Source organism: Syngnathus scovelli, chromosome 3 (genome assembly GCF_024217435.2).
Source record: "Syngnathus scovelli strain Florida chromosome 3, RoL_Ssco_1.2, whole genome shotgun sequence".
NCBI lineage: Eukaryota > Metazoa > Chordata > Actinopteri > Syngnathiformes > Syngnathidae > Syngnathus > Syngnathus scovelli.
Window position 1 is genome coordinate 8944055 of NC_090849.1, and position 22669 is coordinate 8966723.

The 22669-nt window shown below is 41.1% G+C and overlaps 1 protein-coding gene across 5 annotated transcripts in view; it reads left to right on the forward strand.

Moving 5' to 3' along the window:
* The window catches only part of LOC137840139 (endophilin-B2-like), a 70687-nt gene that overhangs the window by 14250 nt on the left and 33768 nt on the right, over positions 1-22669 (forward strand). For 3 of the 5 annotated variants that reach the window (XM_068650099.1, XM_068650101.1, XM_068650100.1), the window contains exons 4-6: positions 7197-7325; positions 7759-7892; positions 19800-19892. In XM_068650099.1, coding sequence (XP_068506200.1) covers positions 7197-7325; positions 7759-7892; positions 19800-19892 — 356 coding nt within the window. The remainder of the gene's footprint in view (positions 1-7196; positions 7326-7758; positions 7893-19799; positions 19893-22669) is intronic. The other 2 variants (XM_068650102.1, XM_068650103.1) reach the window with 1 other exon arrangement.

Here is a 22669-nt window from a genome sequence, read left to right on the forward strand (position 1 = left end):
CGTCGCCGGCAAGACCATCAATATCATCTGCAAAGCGGAGATTGGTGATCTTTCTGCCTCCAATGCTCACTGAGCCTTCATGTTGTTCAAGGGCCTCTGTCATTATTCTTTCAAGGAAGATGTTGAAGAGCATGGGGGATAGCAAGCAACCTTGACACACTCATATTGTTGTCCTAAACCACTCTCCTATGTTGTTTTGTAGGTATACCGCGCTTGTGGCTGTCTTGTATAAATTCTCAATGACTGCAATTATATTCTCATTGATGTTATAGAGTTTCATGGTGGCCAAAGCGCTTCATGCCACACGCGGTCGAATGCCTTCTTAAAGTCGATGAATACGTGGTAGAGATCCTGTTGGTGTTGCTGGTACTTTTCGCACAGTATCCGAAGATTGAATATTTGTTCTGTGGTGCTGCGACCTGGTCTGAATCCAGCCTCTTCTTCTGCTATTATCTTTTCGGCTTGGGGCATTAGTCTTCTTAATATAACTTTTAGCATTACCTTACTGGGATGGCTGATGAGGCTGATAGTGCGGTAGTTTTGGCAGAGCTGGACGTTGCCTTTTTTGAGAAGGGTGATAATAAGTGATTGTGTCCATGATGTTGGCCACTCGCCTGTTGTCCAGATTTTGTTGCAGATAAGTAAAAGTGCATCTATGATCGGGTCACCCCCCGCCTTGATCAGTTCCGCTGTGATGTTATCCACGCCTGGCGATTTTCCTGGTTTTAGTGACTGTACTGCTGTAACTATTTCTTCTCGCAGTATAGGGTCCTTGTGATTGTTTGTTGCTGCAGGGGCAGTAAGGACTTTTGGGTTACCTTTTATTTTATGTGTGTATAGTTCGGAGCAGTATTCTGTCCATCTCTTTCTCACTTGTGCTTCTTCGGTTAAGCAATTCCCTTTGGAGTCTTGTATTATTGTGGTCCTTGATTGCTTTGTGGAGGTGAGGTCTTTGATTGTCTGGAAGGCCTTTTTACTGTTGTTTTTGAGTAGGCTGTCTTCAATATCTTTGCACTGGTCTCCAATCCACACTTCTCTAGCTTGATTTATTTCTTTTTTAACTCGTAGGTTGGTCTTTCTGTATTGTGTCAGGCCCTCTGTTGTGTTCTTTTTCCATCTCAGCTCTCTGCGTTTATCACATAGCTCCAATATTTCGTCAGTTATCCATGGTTTCTTCTTCGGGCGGTGTTTTTCGATAATGTCACTAGCTGTTTCAGTGATGGCTGAGGTAAAGGAGTGTGTTAAAGATTCTACATCTACATCTTCATTCAATGCGAGTAGTGGTGCAAATTTTCCTCCGATGTTGGCCTTGAAGGACTCCAAAATGGTAGGCTCTTTCAGCTTTTCTAGGTTGAATTTTAGTCTGGTGCCCCCAGCTTTCTGCATCTTTTTCAGACGTAGGGAAAAGGTCATCATTACGATGCTGTGGTCACTTCCAATATCTGCTCCTGGGAATGTTCTTGTCCTTGCGATGTTTACACTAGATTTGAAGCGTTGTTGGATCATGATATAGTCAATTTGGCTTTGGTAAGGTCCTCCTGGGCTGAGCCAGGTCATTCTTCTTGATTTCTTGTGTAGCCCCAGAGTGTTCATGATTTTAAGTTCATTCAAGCTGGCAAATTCAAGAAGCCGCAGCCCTCTGTCATTTGAGATTTCATTACAGTAGGGTCCACATGTACTTTTCCAGTCGTTGAAGGCATCCTTTCCTATCTTTCCATTCCAGTCACCCTGCACGACTAATATGTCTTTTTTTTTCGTGTTTCGTCAATTACTTTTTGTAGTTGATGGTAAAAGTCTTCGACTTCTTCATCTGGGTGGTCTGTTGTTGGTGCATACGCTTGTATTATGGTGAGGTTGAAAGGCAGTGATTTCAATCGTATGGTTATGATCCGGCTGTTGATGGGTCGGCATGCAACTACTGCCCCTGTGACCTCTTTGTTAACAAGGAACCCTACTCCATGTTCATGGCGGTCTTCTCTGCCACTAAAATAGAGTTTATGATTCTCTGGTGTGGTTCTTTCTCCAAAATTCTTGTAGCGCACTTCGCATAGACCTAAGATGTTCCGTCTGTATCGTTTCATTTCATGGTCCAGTTGTTCCAACTTCCCAATACCCCTGAGGGTCCGCACATTCCATGTGCCAATGACGATGTTGTTCCTGGCACGGATGCTCTTATTTGATCCATCAGTAGCATATTTTCCACTCCCGCCCTGACGGCCGTCGACGGAAGAGGCGGTCCTTTTTAACCCGGGCGACGACCGAGCTGGTATGGAATTTTTTGTAACTGTCGTTCTCTCTTGCGGTGTGTCTTGGGCATTGTCGCGTGGCGGAGCCCATCCCTCTCCACGCCAGACCACAGCCGATGTCCTCCCACTCGGAGGCTCGCCCTGGTCCCGAACACATAGCCGTTGGATTCCTCCTGGATCCTCTTGGCCGTTCGCCCCCACTCGGGGGATTCGCCCAGTGATGTGTTAACATCACCATCTCACACGGTTTGGCACGCTTGCTGAAGCGAGTGACCAGGGTATGGCGCTTGGAGCCACGTGTGAGAGATTAGGAGATGGAGGAGAACCAGTGAGCCTGACAATCCCAAGGGAATCAGCAGTCAGCCATCAAAGGTACTATCTCTCTCCAGAGCCCCCTATACCCAGAATTCTTATTCAAATCTCAATTGAATGGCGGCCTCATCACCTTTCAACTTTCTATCTTTTGTCTTTTACAAATCCAAAATCTTCTTTCTTGTGAAGCTTTCAACCACACTCTAGCACAATTCAATTCTCTCTTTTTCTTTCTTTTTCAGTCCTACCTTCCTAGCTACACTGTCCTCCAAAACTTCAACCACTATCTTCCACACTTCAACTTTCAACTTCCCTTCTACACCATACTTTTTCTTCCACTTTGGCATGGATTGCATACAATTAAGAAATCTACTCGCCATGTACTTCTCATCTCCATCAAGAGCTAGAGATTTACCGTTTTTATTTCCCATCTTAATTTTAGTAGTTTTAGGTTTTACAATTTCTTTTCCTCAAAAATATTATTATTATTATTATTTATTATTTCTTTGAGGATCCTCAATGCAGGTTTAAATTGACCTTTCAACAAATTACTAGCCTGTATTATTGCCGTGGATCAATGCTAGAACTGCTTTTTAGTCAATTTATCCTACCAGTCGCACACTCAATCACACAAACTCCAGCACTTTTTTTTTTTTTTTTTTTAAAGCCTATCATAGCTTGGACAAACCAAAGCCGTATCTCATAGCTCGGACAAACCAAAGCCGTATCTCATAGCTCGGACAAACCAAAGCCGCATCTCATAGCTCGGACAAACCAAAGCCGTATCTCATAGCTCGGATAAACCAAAGCCGTATCTCTCGTTCACCTGTGGCTTTTTACGCGTTTCACAACAACACAATCACACAACTTCAGGCCTTTAACTTACTTGTCCCCTGGTTCGTTGCACTGCCGGGTCCCGTCAATCCACCTCTGTCAGACGAAGGCAGACCTAAGATGCTGGCCCAGCGAAGAATTCTCTTCCCAGGACTTTCTTCTCCAGGTCCTCCTAATGGATGCTGGCTTGTCGACAATGCAGCATGTCCTTCTTCGTCAGACAGATAGCGGGTATGAGGGGTCCCGGGTTTCGGCACCAAAACGTTAGAGATTCGCTCACTCCAACTTATTTTGCAAGAACCACACGGGAGACAAGTAAGTCCTTTTAGACACCTGCAGATGGAGAGTCCATTCGTCGCTGTGTGTGCAGCGATGTTCGAATGGAGGTCTGACCCTCGGCTCCTGCAGGAGCATTTTTATTAAAACAGAGTGGGGGTAAGAGTGGACTGGATAGAGAAAGCCCTTGTCCTCTAGTCAAAACATATCAGGGGGTGTTTTACGACCTTGTGTAGGATGGGACACGCTATCTTATTTATTACCGGTTGCATTCCAACATAATCATACGATAAGGATAATCTGAAAAACCCTAACAGAAGTTATCAAATTCAAAATTGACAATATACTATTATTTTTATGTTTGAGGAGTAGAGCATTATGGCAAGCAAACATTATTCTCAATGAAATTATTACCGTATTTTTCGGACTAAAACTCGCTCCGAAATATAGGTCGCATTAGCCATAAAATGCACAATAACATGAAAAAAAAACATATAAGTCGCTCTGGAGTATAAATCGCATTTTGGGGGAAATTTATTCGACAAAATCCAACTCCAAGAACAGACATGAACGAGCAACAACAGGCTAAACGATAGGTATGCTAATGTGACATAAACACAAACAAAGAGCTGAGAATGGGACTGACGTAACATTCAGAGTTCAAATAACTATTACATAAATAGCACGTTCATAAAACCATCTGTGTCATCACTCCAATTCATTACATCCATCAATCGTCCTTTATGTCAACAATGGGTGCGCGCCGCTGACGGTGCTTGCATTTCAAAATATTCCACAGGCCTTTATAACGATATATGAATTATATATCGAATAACTATTATATAAGCAATAATATTATCAAACCATCTGTGTCAAATTCCTCGTCCTTTGTCAACAACGCCGCGCGTGCGCCCTGACGTCAGCCTTGTCGTTATTCCACAGATCTAGTATATAACTATATTGTAGCGTTAAGTACAAGGAAAGACTTGGGTTTGGTAAGCGGCTCTTTATTTAACAAAACAAGAGTGCAAGGAGCCAACAACTACTGAACTGTAACGATAAAAACATATACAAGTTGCTACACGAAATAAAATATATCAAATAACTATAACATAAATAGTTAACCGCCACATGGCCCCAAGCACCAGCGTGGACTTCCAGGCGTGTGGCGGCGTGGACTTCCATCCCCGGAGGTGGCACTTTCAGCCACGGAGGTGGAAGAGAGCTCCATAGAATAGGACCGGGCTTGCGTAAAAGCCATGTCCGAGCCTCATCCACTGTCCCCGGACAACCACCCGGCCGAGCGCTGGCCCCCGACTTCCATCCACGGAGGTGAAAGAGAGCTCTGTAAAGTAGGACCGGGCGTGCGTAAAAACCAGGTCCGAGCCCCACCCACCGTCCCCGGACAGCCACCCGGCCGAGCGCTGGACCCCGACTTCCATCCACGGAGGTGAAAGAGAGACTTGTAAAGTAGGACCGGGCGTGCGTAAAAGCCATGTCCGAGCCCCATCCACCGTCCCCGGACAACCACCCGGCCGAGCGCTGGCCCCCGACTTCCATCCACGGAGGTGAAAGAGAGCTCCGTAGAGTAGAACTGGGCGTGCGTAAAAGCCATAATAGTTTTTCAAACCTTCTGTGTCACTCCAAATCATTAAATCCTTCAAACTGTTCGTCCTCCGTGTCACCTACAAACAAAGCCGTTAGTGATGCCGGTAGTACGTGGGGCCCTTCGTCATCTTAGTCATTCCGTGATCGAAGCTTTGTCCTTTATGTAAACAACCGCCGCGCCGCTGACGTCACTTGAAATTCAAATTACAGTAATCCCTTGCTACATCACGGTTCGTTTATCACGGTTTCACTTTTTCTGTTTTTTTTGGGGAAAATTTGTGAAAATATTCACATATAAGTCGCTCCTCAGTATAAATCGCCCCCCCCACCCAAACTATGAAAAAAGAACGCGACTTATAGACCAAATAATACGGTACTTATTATAAAAATCACCCCAATTTCTGGATTATAAGACGCTACTTTTTGCACAAGTTTTGAACCCTTATATGTAGTCCAGTGCGGCTTACTATCTATGGATTTTTTGTGATTTATAGGATATTGTAAGAGTATTTGTTTTGGTAATACAGGTAACAGAAATGAAGAGAAGAGAAAAGTGATGCTATGGAGCGCTATGAGCGGTGTACTAGTTTACACAGCACAGTACATGTTTCATACTTACTTGTAATTTCCATATACTTAATAATTTATGCGAATATGTATGTTCCGGTAACTTGTTTGTCAAAATGTTAATAAGATGGATGCGTCCTCAAAGAGCCATCTCTTTCATGACAATCCCCTTTGTGCATATTCTTTTACATATGTTAACTAAACATTAATACACTTGTGGCTTATAGTCTGATGCAGTTTGTATAGGAACAAAACAGGGTTTTCCCCTAATTTTATGTGGTGTGGCTTATATTCAAGTGAGGTTTATAGTCTGGAAAGTACCGTACTCATTGAGCAGGAAAGCTCAAAACGCTATGCACACAGGGGACAGGTTTTATTTCTGCCATTTACTCAGTTCCACCTGTTTTATTTTTCATCACACCATCTGTGACTACTCTATGGCTCCATAGAGTAGGTATGAAAATCTCCAAGTCTTTGTAGTGATGCCGTGCAGTGATGTGTAGTATCTGTGTTATTATTTTTCAGTAGCAGTTGATGATCAGATTCAACAAGGCTTTCATTTGATGGGTTTATGTAACATTTGGCTTCTCATCTCCTCATTGCATTTTATTTTTTGACAAAGCTTGAAAAGTCACAACACCCGGTAGAATGGAACAGGTTGTAGTTTCTTTTAGTGAACCAATTCGTCTCCCAGTACCCTAATTATTGCATGGTATTGTGAGGTTATTGATAACACTGGCAAATGTGTCCCTATGATATCATATGAGAATACCCTGTGATTCCTACCACAACTGGACAGTTTCTCTTGTGTTCGGTAAAATGCGAATCACAGAATAAGTTACATTTACTGAGCATCAGAAACAACCCCCGCTTGTGCACTTGGCCCTGTTTATCAATGTTGGCACCTAAAAACAGCATTGATATGCAATTGTTAGCAATTGCTTCAAAAGTGCTTTTTTTTAATGACGCAATACATTTTTGGGGACATTTCGTTCCATATGCTGGAAATGCAGAAATATAGCAATTTACAGGTTGGTCACGACCTTAAAACGAACAATGACAGTTTACAAATGTGATCCAAAATTGTGCAATTCCTGAATCCCAAAGTGGGCGTGGCACCCAAAATTTTTCAGGCCATAACTGAAAAAACATTTTAACTATGAAGCTCAAATGTCAGATTCTTTTATTTGACATCAAAAGGCACAAATACAATAAAAATCAGCTGTAACTGGAGAGGTTCTGGGGGCTTGTGTGATTTGACATGGAATGACCCTATGGTCCAGTAACACCACTGATGTTTCTATGACTTTTTTTTTTTTTAAACCATAAATTAACCCTGTAACTTTTTTTCAGGTGCTAGAATTGAAGAGTTTCTCTATGAAAAGTTCGACAGGGAAGTACCATCCAGAGTTACCAATGGGGAACTTCTTGGTCATTATATGCAGGATGCTGCGAACGAATTTGGTCCGGACACTCCATATGGTAAGTGTTAATGTTGAAAATAAGTTGGATACACGCACATCATTTCTGAGAAAACATTTAATCAAAACGTAATCAAGTAGTTATTGCTTGGAACATGCACAATCTGTCCAGAAAACCATTTGTGTTATTGGGTTGTTGTGTTGTTTTTTTTTAAACATAACATGTTTTTTACTAACAAGCCAACTTGTTATATGGTAAATGTAATTTTTTCCTGTGCAATATTCAGCTGCCTTCTCTATAGCAATTACGAAAACAAAAGATTTACAAGCAGTTGTGTATCTTAAGTCACTCAACACTTATCATTGTGATTCCATTCCCTTCATGTCAATATACTATTATTCTATGATAACGGCGAGACATTAACGCTCTTTCCCTATCTTTAAAGAAGACAAATGCAACAGCAGTATAAACAACTAATTTCTATTTCCTGCAGGGAGTAGTTTAATCAAGGTGGGCGAGTGTGAGAGAAGATTAGGAGCATCTGAGAGAGAGTTCCTTCATACTTCAGCCATCAGTTTTCTTACACCCCTCAGGAACTTTCTGGAAGGAGACTGGAGAACCATTTCGGTTAGTGTGCAACACTTCTGGCTGTCACTTTAATGAGTTAATTAGATTAATTAATTAATTATGTTAATCTAAATTAATCTTACGTTAAACTCATATCTAATAAAGGTCCCCAAAATGGTCAAGCACATCAGCAAACTAGTAATTAGGCCAGGTGCATAATTCAAAAATGGAATAGAGAATTATTTAAATAAAATAAAAAGCTGACTCAATGCAGCAATTCAAGATTTAGGGATCTCTAGCATTAGTTGCACCTCTGCTTCACACAGCCTGTTGCCACTCCAAATGTTTCTGTGATCATTTTTCTTTTTCCAGTAGAAAACACTTTGTTTACAATGTATTGTACAAGCAACGTTAATACTATTATACTCTGCTTCCAGCTTGAAAATACTAACTTTTCTTTAGTTATGTTAGTTGGTAAAAAGGTGTGTTTCACCTTTTTTATCGTATTATGTTTGTTAGAAACAAATCGTTTTGTAAAACCTGCCCCGCAGCTGTAATAGGTGTGTTGATTGATGACTTGTTGGCTCATGTTCGCTTCAAACTCCACTCTGGTGATGGATGCCTTCCTCCACAATGCGAAACATAATGTATAATTATGAATATGTACGTATTCGTGGCCAGGCATTACCAACGACTGTCAGGGATCGGATGGAAATGGAGCAGGACGACCAAGTGCAGCTTATTGAAGGACGCAAACTAACAGACTCGGCAACTGAAGTGACTTAACTTAACAAAACCTAACAACAAGACTGACCAAAAAGACGTGAAACAAAAAGACAGGGTGACATTACCAATGACAGGAACAGGAACCAAAAAGACATCATGACATGAACACAACAACAATAATCCGACAGGGAGTGACACACAGACAGGACTTAAATACGAGACAGGTAATGAGAGGCAGGTGAGAATGATCACACTGATCATGAGCACACAGGAGGGGAGGGGCGAGCACACAGACAAAACTACAGTACATTTATGTAAGTATATGTATATAGTATATATGTAGTATATGTATATAGTACATGTGTGCGTATGTATATTTATGTATGTGTAGCTATACTTTATATGTTTATATCATATATAAATCATTTATACCGTATTGGTCCGAATATAAGATGATGTTTTTTGCATTGAAATAAGACTGAAAAAGTTGGGGTCGTCTTACATTTGGTTTGGTTTGATTTATTGTTTAGCACATATTATTATAGCAATAACAGTGCAAGGAGGGAGAGGAAGCCTCGGGCTTGTAAGGAGCTCCACGCCTGTTATAGTATATACAAACAGTGCAAAACAAACAAAGTGCTGTGTAGTCAAATGTCATTCAAGTGTTTCAAACAATATAAGTAAATAAACAAAAGCATAACAAGTTAAATATTAATTCGTCATATTTATATATGCATATATACAAATGTGTGTGTATACATACATAAACAGATACACTATTGTTGGGTCTAAATACGATTAGACATTAAATCACTCGCTGGAATGAAGAGGAGAAGACAACCAGAACAGGTTTACTCGCGAGGAGAACAATAGAGAAAGCAATCTCAGTTACAACCTCCATCAGTTCTGAGTCCTTACTCCATGTGCCCCTCTTTTTAATGTTATGGTTGCCCTGGTTACAGAGGCGTTGCTACACTAAGGGAGGGGAGATTGTGTCTGTAGCAACGCTGATTAGCTAAAGAATGTAGTGTGGTGTGAATTAGCACTTCATTGTTGGCTCGTGACCCCCCGCAGAGGCCGTTCTCTTTCCTCAACCAGCCGTCTTCCCTCATAGTTGGCTGACTCGTCCTCGACTGTGATCAAATACCTTGAAGCACGTTGATTGCCGCTTTGCTGTGGAACAAATGCAACTAAACCTTTGCTAACTTTATCTACTTGGTAAATTAACACACAATAACAATAAGTAACTTGTCCTGAACACTTCAACACACCTTAAGCAAACGTGAGGTAACTGCTATGCAGTTCCTTAAACAAACATTGAGTAAATATGGGATAACTTTTATGCAACTACTTCTAACTGTATATAACCCTTAACAAAGAAAAACAAGTCTGATAAACTACAATCTATGAACCAAACCTACAGCTAAATGAAAAGGAATGAAGTTCCTGTGAATCAAACAAAGAACATGTCACCTATGCAAATAAGCCCTGCTCATTGTTAGTGAAGGCCTCTTACGGGAACGAAAACACACAGACAACATAAGGACAGGAAGGATACAAATGGCTGACAGGGATCAAAAGACATCCCTATCACATAAAAGGAAGAACCTAGATAAAAGGAAAGATAAACTCGTAAAGGCGAGGCCTCCAGGTCTGGCAGGCCAAAGCTTCACTTAAAATTATTCCAACAACTATACAAAATAAGAAACAATCGAAACAAAATAGACACTTAGCGATGTTGAAGCAATCAAAGAGACACCAGGTAGGAATACCTAAAAATTTATGAATGAGTAGACAGGTTTGATGAATATTTACTTTATCAATTGGCAGTAGTGAATAATTGCTAAATAGTGGTGCCGATGGTTCATATCTATTTGAAAATGAGATCATTAGGAACTTCTTTTGTATGATGAGTAATTTGTTGAGGTATGTTGGATATGTGGCTGCCCAGACTATGTTGCAGTAGTTGAGTAAAGGAAACAGGAAGCTATAATACAGAGTGAGATGAGCAGAAGGATGGACCAAGGGACAAACCTTTCGTAAAATACCTAGCATTTTCATAGATCTTTTGCAAACCAAATCAATGTGTTCAGACCAGTTTAAGTGTTCGTCTACTATAACTCCTAGGAATTTGGTGCTAGTAAATTGATGGATTTCCTTATTGTTTATGTAAATTTTGGTCTGTTCTTTGGGGTAAGATTTATTTATAGTGCAGAAGATCATGAAGTTAATTTTTTTTATATTCAATGTCAACTTATTTGTTTTGAACCATTTTGTAACAGCGTACAACTCAGCATTCACACTTGCAATGAGGGAATTAAAATCATCGTGGGTGGCAATGAGGTTGGTATCGTCCGCAAATAACAAAGGGAGAAAGTTTGAACAAGACATGGAAAAATCATTTATGTACACCAAAAATAATAGAGGACCCAATATTGAGCCCTGCGGGACCCCAAATAGTATTTTAGATCTGTTGGAAGAACAACCATTTATATATACATATTGTACTGTTGGCGAGATAGTTTGTGAACAATTTCAGGGCAGAATCGTTCACTCCATATCTCTCTAGCTTAACGATAAGGATCTTATGGTTGACAGTATCAAATGCTTTGCTTAGATCTAGAAAGACATCGAGAGCGAATTTCTTATTGTCAAGAGCTGTTGAGACATGGTTGACAAGCTGAAGCAGTGCATGCTCAGTGGAAAACTTTTTGCGGAAACCATATTGATGCTTGTAGAGAATATTGTTTGTTTCTAGGTGCTTTGCCAATCTTGAATAAACCAATTTTTCTAGAATCTTGGAGAAGCATGGATGAATGGATATAGGCCGAAAATACCATATTAATTTGTCTCACCAGCTTTGAAAATAGGAATGACTTTAGCAATTTTTAGTTCTTGGGGTACAATGCCAAATTTTAAAGATAAGGAGAAAATGTGTGTTAGTAGGAATATTATTGAATGAATGATTTTCATAATAAGTATGCTTCTGATCTCGTCATGGCCAGGGGCCGAGTTTTTCAAGCTCATGACGATGCTGTAAAGTTCCTCAACACTCGGAGGGTCAAGAATGGAGAGTGAAGGAAACTGCCCTTTAATTGGGCAACAGGGGCTTGTACCAGAGGTTGAGAAGCTAGATGCCAAGGTAGCGCCAACATTTACAAAGAAATCATTGAAACCATTAGAAATATCTATTGGGTTAGAATGGGTTCCATTCTTCCCCAGCATCTCACTTGGGGTAGATGTTTTAGATTTTTTGCGATGTAATAAATGGTTGATAAGATTCCATGTTGTTTTGATGTCACCAGAGGCTTGAGTAAATTTATCAGCATAGTAAGTTTGTTAGGTTTTCCTTAGTAATACTGTAAATTTATTTTTATATTTCTTGTTTGTTTCTATATTTATAGGGGTGGGATTTGCAATAGATTTTCTATAAAGTTTTTTTTTATGTGAAGATTTTTTTAGTTCATCCGTTATCCATGGTTTCCCTTTAGAGTTATTTTTACGACTAGAAATTAAAGGAAATGAGGACTCTAATGCATTTGTGAGTATTGTTAGAAAGGAGTGATAGGCTTTGTTGACATCTTGCAACAGGATAACCTCATCCCATGACACAGAGCTGATGATAGATATAAAAGATACCATGTTTTTCTCAGTAAATTTGCGGAATTTCATTTGATCACCAGTACGACCTTTGATTTTTGGACCACTATCATTGTGGATGAAATGGAAGACAGGAAGATGATCAAATACATCACAGATCAACAGGCCAGATGTTATTTTGTAGTCTAGAGAATTAAATAAAATGTTGTCAATGAGAGTGGCTGTTGAGCTTGTGATCCTGGAGGGTTTGTTGATAAGAGGGAAAAAGTTACTGGAATATAATGTATTAAGGAAGTCTGCTGTATGTGACTGCTTAGTTTCAAGCAAATTAATATTATAGTCACCAAGTAGGACACACAATTCGTTTTCTTTGTTTATGATTTCTAGAGTAGTCGAGGGCTTCATTGAAGGTGATTTTATCAGTCTGATGGTCTATATATACATCCAATTATCACATTTTTGTTGTTTATAAGTGAGCAAGATGAGAGTTCTATAAACACAGATTCTGCTACAGTCATATCAAAGTTAACACTTAGATCAGGGGTGGGCAATTAATTTTTACAAGGGGCCACATGAAAAACCTGAGTTGTGTCAGAGGGCCACACCTACGATAACTTAAATCTGCTCAATTTTCTTCCATTGTAAAATGCACTAAATTATTTATTTTAAATAGCTGGTACTGGTAATTAGAAGAATACAATTATTCTGTTTATATTTATATTAAGCTATGTGAACTTGTGGTGTATAGGTCAAATAAAAAAACAATCATTAATCAGTACAATTTATTCGTAACTTCTTTAACTTTTCCTCAAATGACAAATCAGCTGCATCTCTGGGTGTGAAGTTTGACAAAAAGGCCTTGTTGGGCTTGCAGTTTTGCTAGCAATGCATCAGCCTCTCTTGTGCGCTGTTTATCAGACAGATGTATTTTTTCTCATGCTTGGTCATGTAGTGGCGACCCAAATTATATTCTTTAAACACAGCGACCTGTGTACCACAAATTAAGCACACGGCTTTACCTTTCATTTCTGTAAAGAAATACTTGGCAGTCCATGTGTTGTTGAAAACACGGCACTCCTTGTCAACTTTTCTTTTCTGAGGGTCAGCACACATTTCGAGGGCAGCATTACTTCGCACTGTTCACCTTCACGCACAGCTCACATACACATCCGCTACACGGAAGTGTGACGCCTTTCAAAATAAAAGCAAAACAGTTGTATTGCACGCACGACAGATTTTTTTTTTTTTTTCTTAAATTAAGTTGTAATCAAATATAATTGACGATTGGCCTCATGCGGGCCGGACAGGGACGCACAAAGGGCTGGATGTGGCCCGCGGGCTGTATTTTGCCCAGGCCTGACTTAGATCCTTTCTGGGAGAGAAATTGAAGTTATCAATCACATACAGTGAGACTCCTCCACCTTACTTGTTTGGTCTACAGGAATGTATAGGAGTGTAGTGAGAGAGAGGGTAGCTAGATGTATTATCAACCATCCAGGTTTCAGTAAGAGCTATTACTGAAAAGGAATGTGTTAAGGTTGATAAATAGGTTTTCAGACTATCGTGATTTTTAGAGATACTCCGTACATTGAAGTGGACAGTGGAGAATACATTTGTTTGGCAGTGGCCAGGAGGAGTATTGCACAGTTTGTTAAACATATCTTCAGAAAAATATTCACATGACAATTCAACAGAGTTTAGGGGAGTGTAATTAGTATCTGGGCTAAAGAAGGACTCATAGATACCAGCATTAACATTCTCTAGGTCAAATGAATTAAATAATAAAGAGTCTAGATTCGGTGGGACAGAAATTCCTGCATTTGTGAGGCTGTCACTGGATGGCATGAAGGGTGGAAGGGGACGGTCTACCGGAGATGGATGTCCTCCCCACCAGTCTCTGTTTGCCATGTTGTGCTCCGCTGTAATCCACCGTTCTCGTCAGGAGGGTCCATAGGTACCAGTTAATGGTCATCAGTTCAGCCATTGTAGATGTTAGGTTCCCCCACCACCAGGCCATAGATCTTCAGTTCCTCCAGTTCACTCACAACGAGAGTTTTGACATCTTCTGGTGTTGCTCCGTTCGTTTTAATCCATACTTTGCAGTTTCTGAACCACGTTGCGAGAATCTTGTTTTCCTTCTTCAGTTTGCGTGCATTCCAGGCTATCTCAGCATTCTTCTTAGTGAGGTGCTCATTTAGGTAAACACCCGTTCCTTGTAGTTTCCTCCCTTGCTTCAAAAGATCCACTTTATGTTTCCTATTGACGAACCGAATGATCATTTTCGGAGCATTGTTTGGCCATTTTTGGTTTCTTGGGAGTGTGTGACAAGCGGCAATGTTTCCTTTCTGGAGTTCCATATGCTTACTCTCGAAAAATTGTACTACCTGATTTTCAAGCGTTGACAGTTCATCCGATGGAGAGTCATCTGTCGAGGGATCCGGAGGACCCGCCGCCCTGGCATAGGAGCGGTGTGATGTTTTAAGACCAGTGATTATGAGGTCTTCTTGTCGGGAGTACTGCTCCAGTGCATCTACTCTCCGTTCAAGCGACAGGATTTTCTCATCTTTCTCCTTGGATAATTTCTTAAGCTCCGTTAGTTCAGACGTTAGATGGAGCAGGGTGGCTTGCTGCTCTAAGAGTGTGGTAAGGTCTTGCCGTATCAAGTCAATGGATGATTTGAGTTCATCGTAGCCCTCATTTTTTTGGGGCGGCATAGCGTAAAGTTTGGAAATGTAGACCAGCTAGCCGCTTTAGCTGATTTCCTTGTAAGCATGAAGGCCAGGCTCCTGAAGGTTGTGTCTCAAACACCTTTCCTTTGCTGACGTGGGCGACGGCTTGTATGCAGTTGTGCAAAGTCGTTGCAGAGCTACGCACAATTAGAACAAGTTGGTTCTCTCATCCACCGTGCGGTATTTTCATTGTCTCTCCCAGACGGCTTGCAGCTTGGCTTGATTCACGTCGGCGTTGCCGCACTTCCTCCTTGGGTTAAGTCGTTACTTCCGATTAGATTTGAATGTGCCATTCGTGGTCTTAGTTTCAAGCAAATTAATATTATAGTCACCAAGTAGGACACACAATTCGTTTTCTTTGTTTATGATTTCTAGAGTAGTCGAGGGCTTCATTGAAGGTGATTTTATCAGTCTGATGGTCTATATATACATCCAATTATCACATTTTTGTTGTTTATAAGTGAGCAAGATGAGAGTTCTATAAACACAGATTCTGCTACAGTCATATCAAAGTTAACACTTAGATCAGGGGTGGGCAATTAATTTTTACAAGGGGCCACATGAAAAACCTGAGTTGTGTCAGAGGGCCACACCTACGATAACTTAAATCTGCTCAATTTTCTTCCATTGTAAAATGCACTAAATTATTTATTTTAAATAGCTGGTACTGGTAATTAGAAGAATACAATTATTCTGTTTATATTTATATTAAGCTATGTGAACTTGTGGTGTATAGGTCAAATAAAAAAACAATCATTAATCAGTACAATTTATTCGTAACTTCTTTAACTTTTCCTCAAATGACAAATCAGCTGCATCTCTGGGTGTGAAGTTTGACAAAAAGGCCTTGTTGGGCTTGCAGTTTTGCTAGCAATGCATCAGCCTCTCTTGTGCGCTGTTTATCAGACAGATGTATTTTTTCTCATGCTTGGTCATGTAGTGGCGACCCAAATTATATTCTTTAAACACAGCGACCTGTGTACCACAAATTAAGCACACGGCTTTACCTTTCATTTCTGTAAAGAAATACTTGGCAGTCCATGTGTTGTTGAAAACACGGCACTCCTTGTCAACTTTTCTTTTCTGAGGGTCAGCACACATTTCGAGGGCAGCATTACTTCGCACTGTTCACCTTCACGCACAGCTCACATACACATCCGCTACACGGAAGTGTGACGCCTTTCAAAATAAAAGCAAAACAGTTGTATTGCACGCACGACAGATTTTTTTTTTTTTTTCTTAAATTAAGTTGTAATCAAATATAATTGACGATTGGCCTCATGCGGGCCGGACAGGGACGCACAAAGGGCTGGATGTGGCCCGCGGGCTGTATTTTGCCCAGGCCTGACTTAGATCCTTTCTGGGAGAGAAATTGAAGTTATCAATCACATACAGTGAGACTCCTCCACCTTACTTGTTTGGTCTACAGGAATGTATAGGAGTGTAGTGAGAGAGAGGGTAGCTAGATGTATTATCAACCATCCAGGTTTCAGTAAGAGCTATTACTGAAAAGGAATGTGTTAAGGTTGATAAATAGGTTTTCAGACTATCGTGATTTTTAGAGATACTCCGTACATTGAAGTGGACAGTGGAGAATACATTTGTTTGGCAGTGGCCAGGAGGAGTATTGCACAGTTTGTTAAACATATCTTCAGAAAAATATTCACATGACAATTCAACAGAGTTTAGGGGAGTGTAATTAGTATCTGGGCTAAAGAAGGACTCATAGATACCAGCATTAACATTCTCTAGGTCAAATGAATTAAATAATAAAGAGTCTAGATTCGGTGGGACAGAAATTCCTGCATTTGTGAGGCTGTCACTGGATGGCATGAAGGGTGGAAGGGGACGGTCTACCGGAGATGGATGTCCTCCCCACCAGTCTCTGTTTGCCATGTTGTGCTCCGCTGTAATCCACCGTTCTCGTCAGGAGGGTCCATAGGTACCAGTTAATGGTCATCAGTTCAGCCATTGTAGATGTTAGGTTCCCCCACCACCAGGCCATAGATCTTCAGTTCCTCCAGTTCACTCACAACGAGAGTTTTGACATCTTCTGGTGTTGCTCCGTTCGTTTTAATCCATACTTTGCAGTTTCTGAACCACGTTGCGAGAATCTTGTTTTCCTTCTTCAGTTTGCGTGCATTCCAGGCTATCTCAGCATTCTTCTTAGTGAGGTGCTCATTTAGGTAAACACCCGTTCCTTGTAGTTTCCTCCCTTGCTTCAAAAGATCCACTTTATGTTTCCTATTGACGAACCGAATGATCATTTTCGGAGCATTGTTTGGCCATTTTTGGTTTCTTGGGAGTGTGTGACAAGCGGCAATGTTTCCTTTCTGGAGTTCCATATGCTTACTCTCGAAAAATTGTACTACCTGATTTTCAAGCGTTGACAGTTCATCCGATGGAGAGTCATCTGTCGAGGGATCCGGAGGACCCGCCGCCCTGGCATAGGAGCGGTGTGATGTTTTAAGACCAGTGATTATGAGGTCTTCTTGTCGGGAGTACTGCTCCAGTGCATCTACTCTCCGTTCAAGCGACAGGATTTTCTCATCTTTCTCCTTGGATAATTTCTTAAGCTCCGTTAGTTCAGACGTTAGATGGAGCAGGGTGGCTTGCTGCTCTAAGAGTGTGGTAAGGTCTTGCCGTATCAAGTCAATGGATGATTTGAGTTCATCGTAGCCCTCATTTTTTTGGGGCGGCATAGCGTAAAGTTTGGAAATGTAGACCAGCTAGCCGCTTTAGCTGATTTCCTTGTAAGCATGAAGGCCAGGCTCCTGAAGGTTGTGTCTCAAACACCTTTCCTTTGCTGACGTGGGCGACGGCTTGTATGCAGTTGTGCAAAGTCGTTGCAGAGCTACGCACAATTAGAACAAGTTGGTTCTCTCATCCACCGTGCGGTATTTTCATTGTCTCTCCCAGACGGCTTGCAGCTTGGCTTGATTCACGTCGGCGTTGCCGCACTTCCTCCTTGGGTTAAGTCGTTACTTCCGATTAGATTTGAATGTGCCATTCGTGGTCTAGACATTATACATTTTTGGACAGTTACGTCACCGTGCCTTAAGTCTCGCGTGAGTTATCTCAGCTTATCGCGGTTGTTGGAGCTTGTGCGCAGCGGTAAGTTAAAAGTTGCTGGTGTCGACTGAGTGCATTGCTGTGATCGTGTGCGTCTTTGACACAAAGTGAGTGTATATTCATTTCATTGTTACTACTGTCTACTGTTGTGCCGTTTGTCTGATCACGGTTTGTTTCGTGTGTGCGCCGTTTGATTGATAGCTTCGGCGCGCTCCTTTAAGTTTTCCTCGCATCATACGAGTAGCCATTACGCAGCGCCACGGCAACTAACGGTCGCCAGCAAATGTATTTCATTGTCTCGATCAATGACTTAAGTTTGGTGTGTTGCCGAAAGTATTTCATTTATGGTTATTTAGTATAGCGGAACCGTTACGCGCAGTTAGTTATGAAATGTGTGCCGTCTACTAGTGTTGTGTGACGTCAGAAGTTGAGCGTTGACTTACGTGCTATATTTCTGTCTGTCGCGGAACCACACACACACACACGCGCACACACACACACACACACACACACACACACACACACACACACACACACACACACACACACACACACACACACACACACACACACACACACACCACACCCTTCACACGCTTCATACAATAATCTCGCACAATAGAATCACATTCACACACCCAAACACTCACCCATATACACTACACGCACCTGCTCTCACATCCTTACGACCAAACGTGTGCCGATACCACAGGTGTCAAACTCGAGGCCCGGGGCCAGATACGGCCCACCACATCATTTTAGGTGGCCCGCAAAGACAAATTGTGCATCAAATTTGTGTGTCATTACTAGAATTGCAAATCGTCTTCACTTTTAATAATGTCTTTTTATTTTTAAATATTTGACCAGTTTTTACTTGTCTGATTTGAAAACGAGTTATTTGTCAGTTTGTTTTGTAGCTTTTACTGTATATAATATGAGGTGCTCACACATTTATTTGGGTTGGCAGTCATAATGGCCCTCCAAAAGAAGCTGTAACTACAATGCGGCCCGCGAAAAAAATGAGTTTGACACCGCTGGCCTATACCCTTTTGCCAGTTTGCCTGTATGCCCCTATGAGCCACTTTTTTGCCAATAATTCAGTAAAGCAATCAAAACTGAACCACGTCTTCCCTCCTGTGTTCGACACCCGGGGGCGAAAAGAGCATAACCTTCCGAGCCAACCCCCTATATAGTCCTCAGGCTCCCCAACCGAAACGTAGCGACAATCTGGCGAAAAGTGTGTCGAAGATCGGCCAGGTTAACAGGCAGCCTAGGAGAAGTTATGATGCAAACTTCAAGATGATGGTGATAAATGAGGCAGTCTTCAAACAATTGCAAAGCGGCTGTGAAATATGGTGTCACAGAGTGTAATGTACGGTGATGGAGAGCTCAAAAACGTCGCCTAAAAAAATGCTCACAATCCGAGAAAAGCTTTCCGTGGTCCTCAGTGCGGCCACTTTCAAGAGCTCGACAGGATCATTTGTTTCAGATGTAATTATTTTCTGTATAAATAATACAAAAACATACCAAAAAATATACTTTTTGGTGTTCAAAAAGTATTTTTTCAAACTTGAGTCTTGAAAAGAGGGGGTCGTCTTATAATCAGGGTCGTCTTATATTCGGGCCAATACGGTATATACTATGTATAAAATTATATACTATGTGTAGATAGATAGATAGATAGATAGATAGATAGATAGATAGATAGATAGATAGATAGATAGATAGATAGATAGATAGATAGATAGATAGATAGATAGATAGATAGATAGATAGATAGATAGATAGATATGTATTTATTAACGGGATCTTCATTTAAACTGACCATGTTACTGCACAGAAAGAACGACGTCTATTAGAGAATCTTCGTCTTGATTTGGATGCTGCCAAAGCTCGTTTCAAGAAGGCCAAAGCTGCTGAAGCGAAGGCTGCTGTGAGTTAACCACACTCCCATCTCTATACTCATTCATTTTTAATACAGTGGAGATTCGGTTTTCAACCACAATCCCTTCCAGAAGGCTGTTCGAGAAGTCCAATCCGTTCCAAGCAAAAAAAAAAAAAAAACGCCTATTTTAAGCATTTTTTCATTTGCGCACCTTTGTCCGATCGTGCAACTGCAGCGCACCGCCGAACGCGTAACCGTAGCGCGTCGCCGACCGCGCAACTGCACCACGCTGGTCGCATTATTGTGACAGAGCTGTTAGGGTTTTCCAGGTTATCTTGATCCTATGATTATGTTGGAATGTAACCTGTAATAATTAAACTCGCCTGTCCTGTCTTAACAAAAGTAGTAGAACAAAGTGCTAAGATCTTTTGAACTGATTGACTAGCTGCAGCGGAAGCAATAAAAGTTGTTCTGTTTCCCACAACATCGTAAAACACCCCCTGCTCTGATCTTACCAGAGGCCGGGGGTTCACCAAACCTGTCCACTCTCACCCCCACTCTGTTCCTCCTAATAAATATGCCCTTGCAGGAAGGAGACCTTTCAGACTTCATTCGATAATCGCTGTTCAGACAGCGACGAATGGACTCTCCACCTGCAGGGGTCTAAAAGAACTTGCTTGTCTCCTGTTTGGTTCTTGCAAAATAAGTTGGAGTGAGCAAATCTCTAACATTTTGGTGCCGAAACCCGGGACCCTCATACCCATCATCTGGCTGACGGAGGACGACGCGCTGTACACCGTCGACGGGCCAGCGTCCATTAGCCGGACCTGGTAAAGAAAGACCTGGGAAGGAAATTCTTCGCTGGGCCAGCATCTTAGGTCTGCCTTCGTCTGACAGAGGTGGATTGACGGGACCCGGCAGTGCAACGAACCAGGGGACAAGTAAGTTAAAGGCTTGAAATTGTGTTGTGTTGTTAAACGCGTAACACATAGAGGTGCACGGGAGATAGCTTGGGTTCAAGTCCCAGTGGAAGAAACAGGCTAAGAAAGGCAGAGCTTCTTTTTCGTTCATCGAACAAGTGTGTAGACTCTTCTTTGTCTGTTTTTCCGAGCTGAGGGATCTGGCTTGGGTTAAAGTCCCAGTGGAAGGAACGTGCTAAGAAACACGGAGCTTCTTTTTTGTTAATCAAAGAAGGGCGTAGATTTTTCTTTGTATGTTTTTCCAAGCCAAAGAATAGCTTGGGTTCAAGTCCCAGTGGAAGAAACGGGCTAAGAAAAACAGAGCTTCTTTTTCTTAATTGAAGAAGGGCGTAGATTTTTTCTTTTGTCCGTTTTTCCAAAGCTGTTTGGGAGGGTTTTACACCCATCCCTGGATAGGCCTAAAAAAGTGCTGGAGTTAGTGTGATTGAGTGTGTGACTGGTAGGATAAATTGACTAAAAAGCAGTTCTAGCGTTGATCCACGGCAATAAAACAGGCTAGTAATCTGTTGAAAGGTCAATTTAAACCTGCATTGAGGATCCTCAAAGAAAAAAAAAAAAAAAAAAAAAATTGTAAAACCTTAAGCTACTAAAATTAAGATGGGAAATAAGAACGGTAAATCTCTTGCTCTGCTCTTCTTTAAAACGAGAAGTTCATGGCAAGTAGATTTCTTAATTGTATGCAATACATGCTGAAAAAGTGATCAAAAAAGGCAAAAGTTCTGATGTATTTCATCTAGATAATGATGATGATGAACTAGATGAAGATGCAACAGTCTTCTTCCAAGGGTCCCAGCAGGTTAGAGGGAGAGGTAGAGGCCAACAAGGTCGCAGGCCGCCATATAATTCAAAACCCCCACGAGATTCTGACAACTGTTGGAACTGTGGGAGACGAGGACACTTCGCACGAGAGTGTCGTTTTGCAAAACAATATCAATCAAAGGGTGGAGGAAGGAGCAGAGGAGAAGCCAAATTTTTAGCATGACAAGCTTCCTCCTCTTTGACCGCTTATGCTCATACAGAGAAAGAAAGAATAGATGCCCATATGACAGCAAAACATGTCATTGTCAGATTATTAGATTTTTTTTTTTAGATTATTAGAAATCCTGTCCATCCAAGAAGTGTGACAATGCTGTTTGTATGCCCAAATTACAAATGACTAGAGCTCAAATTGTGTTACACTAAAGTTAAAATACACAAATCAAGTGGTAAATAAATGCAACTTGCTTCTAGAAGATAAATAAATAAAATTAGAATGTGCTGTCCTCGTGTGCATGGGAGGGACCAGCTCATGATCGACCACAGGAAATGGCCAGCCTGTGACGAATCATTGTTGCTGAGACCTACCTTTTGCATGCGAGAGCTGTGCATGTGTGTGCGTATATGTTAAAATGATGAACATTGGCTAAAGTTTTAGTATAAAAAAAATTTGCTAGACTGTGATCTATCCAATTTGCACCGCAGAATAGAAATGATTTTGAAAGATAAAAATGAGAGGAAAAAGAGAGAAATCTGTTTGCGAGCAGAAACTAATCCACACTAGTGCATGTTAAGTGTCGAGCCCACATGAGAAATTCGAAGAAAAAAAAATGACAGAACATGCTTTCAGGAATTGGAAGAAGCTAAATTGTGAATTTAAGATTTTGCAATGCTACATTTAATAGGAATAATTGGTTGGTTGTGTTATAAGATTATACAAAATTCTAAATGCAAGCTAAATCTGAGAGATTGAGTTCTTCAAATTTAAAAACAAAGAAAAAAATTCAGATTAATTTGCCAGTTGTTTGGTTTAGTTAAGTCTTTTTTGAATTGGTGGATTGTTCTACCAGGAAATTTTCAACTTGTGTG